This window comes from Lactuca serriola, chromosome 4 (assembly GCF_051521515.1).
Source record: "Lactuca serriola cultivar US96UC23 chromosome 4, Lser_US96UC23_V15, whole genome shotgun sequence".
NCBI lineage: Eukaryota > Viridiplantae > Streptophyta > Magnoliopsida > Asterales > Asteraceae > Lactuca > Lactuca serriola.
This window is the reverse complement of record NC_136411.1, coordinates 8,723,597-8,730,313: the sequence shown is the minus strand read 5'-3', so window position 1 is coordinate 8,730,313 and position 6,717 is coordinate 8,723,597. Positions and strand designations below refer to the sequence as shown.

General features: G+C 32.3%; 1 protein-coding gene across 1 annotated transcript; it reads left to right on the top strand.

Moving 5' to 3' along the window:
- The first annotated feature begins 2,234 nt into the window (after window positions 1-2,234).
- Window positions 2,235-5,948, top strand: LOC145100986 (protein trichome birefringence-like 2). The gene is made up of 5 exons (XM_079038141.1): window positions 2,235-3,385; window positions 4,176-4,368; window positions 4,550-4,740; window positions 4,991-5,149; window positions 5,459-5,948. Exons 1-5 carry the CDS (start codon window positions 2,535-2,537, stop codon window positions 5,799-5,801), a joined length of 1,737 nt encoding a protein of 578 aa, XP_078894267.1. The 5' UTR covers window positions 2,235-2,534; the 3' UTR covers window positions 5,802-5,948.
- The last annotated feature ends 769 nt before the right edge of the window (window positions 5,949-6,717 follow it).

Here is a 6,717-nt window from a genome sequence, read left to right as displayed (position 1 = left end):
CAACTAGAATATTAGAATATTTTAAATATTAACATATCTATTAATTTTAGTAGAATATTAGAATAATCTAACATTTTAAAAATTTGAATTGATTATTTACAACCTAATATTGTATTAGAATATTTCATTTATATTTCGAAAAAAGGTGATTTATTATTATTATTATTATTTAATATTGTTTTATTTTTTTAATTTTTTTGATAAATTAAAAACAAAAATAATATTTAAAAAAAGAATTTCTGAATTTTTCCTTTTATTTTGCAATTTATAATTTATAATTTTTTGTGATCTCCAAGATGAATGAATAGGATCACGTACCCTTGTCTCACAAAATTAGCATGGTCTCAAATGAACATCTATCTACTTCCATATATATATATATATATATATATATAGGGCTAGATTATTTTGTTTCTTACATTTATTGTATGCTAGAATGCACCAATAGAAATTTATTAAATTAAATAATTATTTAATTAAATAAATATAGATATTAAATGATTTCCATAATTATATGTATATTAAATGATATCCATAATTATAATTCTCTTTTTATGGAAACTAATTAAATCCTTCATTAATGTCAGCCATAACATTCTTTTAGAATGAATTCGCATCTAGGTTTTTATATATGAGTTTGTATTTTGTTTCGGGACTCGTTCACTTAAAATACAATAAAGTTACATGGAAAATTAAGAACGAGAGTGTATTCTACTAGAATACACTCTAGTTCTGTTGGAATACACGCTCTTTCTTCTAGATATGAATTTATTCTGAAAGAATATTATTTTTGACATTAATGATGAATTTAATTAGTTTCCATAAAAATGAGTTATAAGTATGAATACCATTTAATATACATATAAGTAATACTAAATTCTTATTGGTGCATTCTAGCACACAATAGATGTGAGAAACATTTGAACCTACCTCTCTCTCTCTCTCTCTCTCTATATATATATATATATATATATATATATATATATATATATATGTTAACTATGTACTTGTCCTTACAATTACATACAAAATATCTACTTATTACAATTACTTATTATACCAAACTGAAATTTAGGATGTTACAAATTGAGTGGTTCGCCACCATGCCACATCAGATGGGAAGGAGAACGAAGCACTCCTTATAGGGAGTGGGGGTGGGGTGGGTTGGGAAGCTTACTTACATGATGCATTTTAAAGTAGTGACGACATCAAATTCCATGAGAACTCTGAAGTTAAGAATGTTGAGGTTAGAGTCGTACCGAGATAGGTGATCCCATGGGAAGTCCTCGTATCGAGTGACCCAAAACGGACAATATTGTATAAGTGTGCCTGCGGATATTACAGTTTTAGTATAATGAAATTTACATATTATTAATGGAGTTGAATTATTGAATTTATTTATAAGTTAGGAGATATGGAGTACGTACTTGTTTAAAACAAGTTTGATCTCGACTCAATAAAATGTCAAGGGTCAAGCGGTTGCACCCGTTACGAGGACCTAAGGGTAGGGCCCTTAACAGGATTGAGGGGGCCCATCGCGGGGCGTGGCACGGTGTTCCGTCCAATTTTTTTTTTATTTTTTTTTATTTTACTATGGAAAGTATTATGAAAAGTATTGTTTTCAAAATATATTTACCATGATTACCTTTGAAACCTCATTCCCTTAATTAGGCGGATAAGATCAACATTTAATGTTGATTTGATCGTATCTTTGGTAATAAGAAGAATAAAAAAAAATATAAAACCTTAGTTCGTGGTGTCATAATAGTGCCTTGATACGAAACTATTTGTTGAATAATTATCTTCATTATTTGGCTTTCATGTAACCTAAACATAAAATTATCGTATTCAAAAAGTGATAACATGATATTTCAGATTCATAATTAAAATCAGTTTTAGAAAAATTGTTGTCCTCCCAACCCTAACATTAATTATATATCTAAGTATGATATATCTCAATTTACATTCCCTTATAAACATGTTTCAAACGTAGATTTTGGTATACCAAGTTTTCAAATATGATGACCTTATTGAATGATACATTTTCCAAAATAAAAACTTAATCAAACATATTATATGCATTATTAAGTATAATTTAGCCTTTAAAAGATTTTTCAAAACCCACCGACATGTTATTTGATAAAAATTTTAAAAATTCTCAAATTATTATTTTATGGCTTAAATTCAAGGAACTTTTATGAGTTACGAGTATTTATTCGCAAAAGGGTATTAACGTAATTCATCCCTCTTTCCGATCTCGCGTGTGCTATTCATCTTCTCCCTGTTCCTTGCAACCTGGCTATCTTGTCTTGGAACGAAACCTTTACACACACAAAACTCAGTGGGAATCTGTGTTTTCATAGGATTTATCACCCAAAAACCTCGATTATTCAGAGCTTGTTGACAACATTTGCACACTCATCCTTGTAATCGTCGAACCATCTGTTCATTGAACACATAATCTTTCTCTCTCTCACACACACACCTTCACTGTGTGTTTTATATCATCTAAACCCTATGGTGTTACTCTAGACATGGCCATGAACTTGAAGAAACTTGTTCCAATATCGGATCAGTTCCCGTACTTTACATTTCCAAGAAAGAAGGTAGTTTCTAGATTTGGTTTAGGAGTTGTGTCATTCTCTATTGTTATCTGTGTTGTGTTCTTTAATGTTTCTTTCAAGAATCCCATTTCAAACAACTTTGTTTTTCAAGGGTTTAATGCTAATAATAAAACCTCTTTGATTCCTTGGTCCTTTTCTTTTAGTAGAACCCCTGCTCTCAATGCCACTGTTTCTTTGGAAAATAACCCTGGAAAATTAATCATTGATTCGGGAGATGCCCTTTCTAGTAATTTCAATCGGGATACTAAAAACGAAAGCGCTGGAAAAGTTCTTGATTTGAAGGGCACCCAATGGGATTTGAAAAATGGAAGTTTCAATGGAAAGCCTGAAAACAATTTTGAGTTGGAGGGTACCCATTTTAACAATTTCACGAATGTTGTGAAGAATGCAAGCTCTGAAAAAGTTCTTGATTTGAAGGGCATCCAATCGGGGAATTTCACAGAGGGTGTGAAAAATGGAAGCCTTGATGGAACCTCGGAGAAAAAGTTTGATTTTGAGGGTACCCTTTCCGGTAATTTCACAAAAGACGCAAAAAATGGAAGCTTTGATGCAATTTCTGCGAAACCCTTTGAGGGGAAGGTCTCAATAAGTGGAAAATGTAATATTTTTAATGGAAGATGGGTAAGAGATGATACAAAGCCTTTATATCCAGCTGGTTCTTGCCCTTTTATCGATCGAGATTTTGATTGTCATCTTAATAAGAGGCCAGATGATGAATACGTGAAATGGAAATGGCAGCCATTTGAGTGTGAAATCCCCAGGTAAAATGATAATTAATCTCAGTTTAATTTAAAGAATTTTATTTGATTCGAATATTAATTACTTACTATATCTGTTTTGCGTTTGCTTAATCTTGAATGGTCAACTGCTTAAACTTTAATTTTCCATATAAATTTGCTGGATTTTCTGATTGTAGTTTTGATCAAAGTATCCGATAAGATCTTAGTTTGACTTAGTATGCTTAGGGGTTGGTTCATCTGTGCGATTATAAGTACGACTCAGATAATTGAAATAAATGTGAAATGATCTGTTTATCCATAGATGCATTGAATGAACATTAAAGGCAGATTTGACTTATTTAATGACTTTGATGTAATTCTTATTTGTTAGTGACCTAATACTTAACAGAATTGCGTAAAAAGGCTGCCCCTCGAATTTCCAAAAAATTTGGTTAATGTTTGACTTTCTTTTAATAACCAGTCTTGCTAAATACAGCAATTGACATAGATGTGAATATGTGATACATTTTTTTTGACTCAATAACTTTATTGATTTGTATGATACACAAAAAGGTTTGTTTTTCTAGTGTAAAAGCATACGAAGTCCAGTTTTAAAAGCACCACGTTTGAATCTCAATAGTCAAAGGTTGAATAAATATATGTTTGGCTATGTGTATATATTCCAAACGAACACATAATACAATAACGTATCTCAATTTGAATTGAAAATCTACATTAAAGGACATTTTTACCTCTACATGTCAATTTAATTCAATCTAATTTTCAATTCATGCATACCAAACAACATACTATTTATTTACGTGCGTTTCAGTTTGAATGCAACCGATTTTCTCGAAAGGCTCAAAGGCAAGAAGCTGGTTTTTGTAGGGGACTCCTTAAACCGGAACATGTGGGAGTCTTTAGTTTGCATACTCCGAGAGTCTATCATGGACAAAAATAGGGTTTATGAAATATCAGGAAAGACCGAATTCAAGAAGAAGGGATTTTATGCTTTCAGATTCGAGGCAAGTTAAATTCACAACATACTATTTATCTACATTTATTATCGATACAATGTTTGATTAAGCATATATTTTGAAGAAAGTGTTTGATTGTTAGTTACATATCTAAAATACCCCTCACAATTTTGGGGATTAAGACATGGGATTTGTCTAATAATGTTGTGTTACTAATTGTTTGTTTTAGGACTACAACTGTACAATCGATTTTGTGAGTTCACCATTTCTTGTCCAAGAATCGATTTTTAATGGTAAAAATGGTTCGATTGAGACACTAAGATTGGATTTGATGGACAAAACAACTTCAATGTATCATGATGCTGACTTTTTGGTCTTCAATACTGGACATTGGTGGACCCACGAGAAAACCTCTCAAGGGTGAGAACAACTTTCTCTCTTTACCTTTTGGCACACAAGACATGACATGATATGACAGAACAAGTTGTATTGTGTTTGTTATGCATTAGACTGAGACTGACAGACTGTGACCAATGTCAATGAGACAAAAATTGTAATTTTTTTGTCCCCCCTAAAAAAGTGTAACAAGGATGCACTCTTGATCCCTGTCTCTTCAAAAGACGTGAATGCCCTTTACACGTAACTCATTTTTTTTTTCTTGAAACTACAGGGAAGATTATTATCAAGAAGGAGACTATATATACCCGAGGCTAAAGGTTCTTGATGCATACCGTAGGGCGCTTGCTACGTGGGCCCGATGGGTTGATACAAACATTGACAGCAATAAAACACAAGTTATCTTCAGGGGATACTCAGTCACTCATTTTAAGTAAGCTTAATTCTTTCTTTTTTTGTTCACTTATTACTCGCGTAAAATGACCTATTCGTCCATCATCATCATCATTACTTAGCTTAGTCTATGTAGGTCCACAAAACTCTCACGTACTATCCTTATTCAAGGGGTATTTTAGATAATTTATACATAGTCAAATAATTTTATAAAAGTTGTTGAGGTTGGGGTAGATAGATATATGAAAATTTCACATCTCTCTACTATTAACATTTAGGGCCAAAGGCGAATCATAATTTGTCCCATATTATAGAAACCCTTTGGCTTATTTTTATAAATTTGTTACAGAGGAGGGCAATGGAATTCGGGAGGGAAATGTCACAAAGAAACCCAACCAATCTTCAATACAAGTCACCTAACTAAGTACCCTTCAAAAATGAGGGCTTTTGACAATGTGCTCAAAGAGATGAAAACTCCAATTGTGTATCTCAACATCAGCAGACTTACTGATTACAGAAAAGATGGTCATCCTTCAATTTACAGGATGTCATATAACTCCATTGAAGAACAAATTGCTGCAGAACATTCCCAAGATTGCAGCCATTGGTGCTTGCCTGGTGTGCCAGACACTTGGAATGAGTTGCTCTATGCATCTTTATTGAAGGCTGGAAGAGGATCTTGGAAGTTTTGATGCAAACATCAAGTAACAATTAATTATAATATGGTTTGACTTTTCATGGGGTCAAAGTAATATGTTGACCTCACCATTTGTGAGTGTTGGAATTGTTGACACTTGTTATATGAGTAAATATGTTAAAAGTAATTATATGAACAAAAAGTAGACTAAAAGTGAGGTCCTATTTGAAAGTTGCTTAGTGAGAAAGTACTCACTGAGAAATGTCTGTCTGAGTAAGAAAGTCTGACTGAGTAAGAAACCATGTTGTTTGATTCTACATCTGACTGGATGTGCTAACCGATAAAAAATGACCATTTTGCCCTCATACTTGTTCCAAACCAACATCCTAACACATAAATATTCATAACTTTATCAACATATATGTATGACCATTTTGCCCTCATATATGTATGTGGTATTCCTTAAAAACAACAAAATTGATGCAATTCTCAAAGCCAAATCAACAACAAAATCAACATATAAGAAAGTGGCTTTCTTTTTACTTTTTACATATTCCTTTAGAGTTCAACAATAAAATCACTTAAAATAAACAACATTCAGGAGCAAACATCAACATATCGGCAAAATTACAGAGAAGTTCAAACACGAACATAACAGTTGAACAACAAAATTATGCAGAAATCTAGCTCCAGCCTACTTTCTGAACCAAATTCTGCAGAAATCTAGCAAAATTCGAAACTTTTAGAGAAGTTTAGGCCCGATCAGAAGAATATATTGATCTAATTGTGCAGAAATTGGAACCCTTTTTCAACAGCAACTCATAATTATGTAGAAATCGGAACCCATTTTCAACAGTAAATCAATAAAAGCTTTTATGTGGATCTTCTATGAATGAGTATAAAGGAATCGTACCTGATGAGAAGACGTAGTTGATGAAGGCGCTGGTATGGAGGAGATCGTCGGTGCTGAA

What these genes read in the sequence shown, in the direction of transcription:
- LOC145100986 (XM_079038141.1), top strand. Translation starts at nt 2,535, where the DNA reads ATGGCCATGAACTTGAAGAAACTTGTTCCAATATCGGATCAGTTCCCG. An exon ending in TTTGAGTGTGAAATCCCCAG is followed by an intron (nt 3,386 to 4,175) that starts GTAAAATGATAA and finishes CGTGCGTTTCAG; the next exon opens with TTTGAATGCAACCGATTTTC. An exon ending in TACTCAGTCACTCATTTTAA is followed by an intron (nt 5,150 to 5,458) that starts GTAAGCTTAATT and finishes AATTTGTTACAG; the next exon opens with AGGAGGGCAATGGAATTCGG.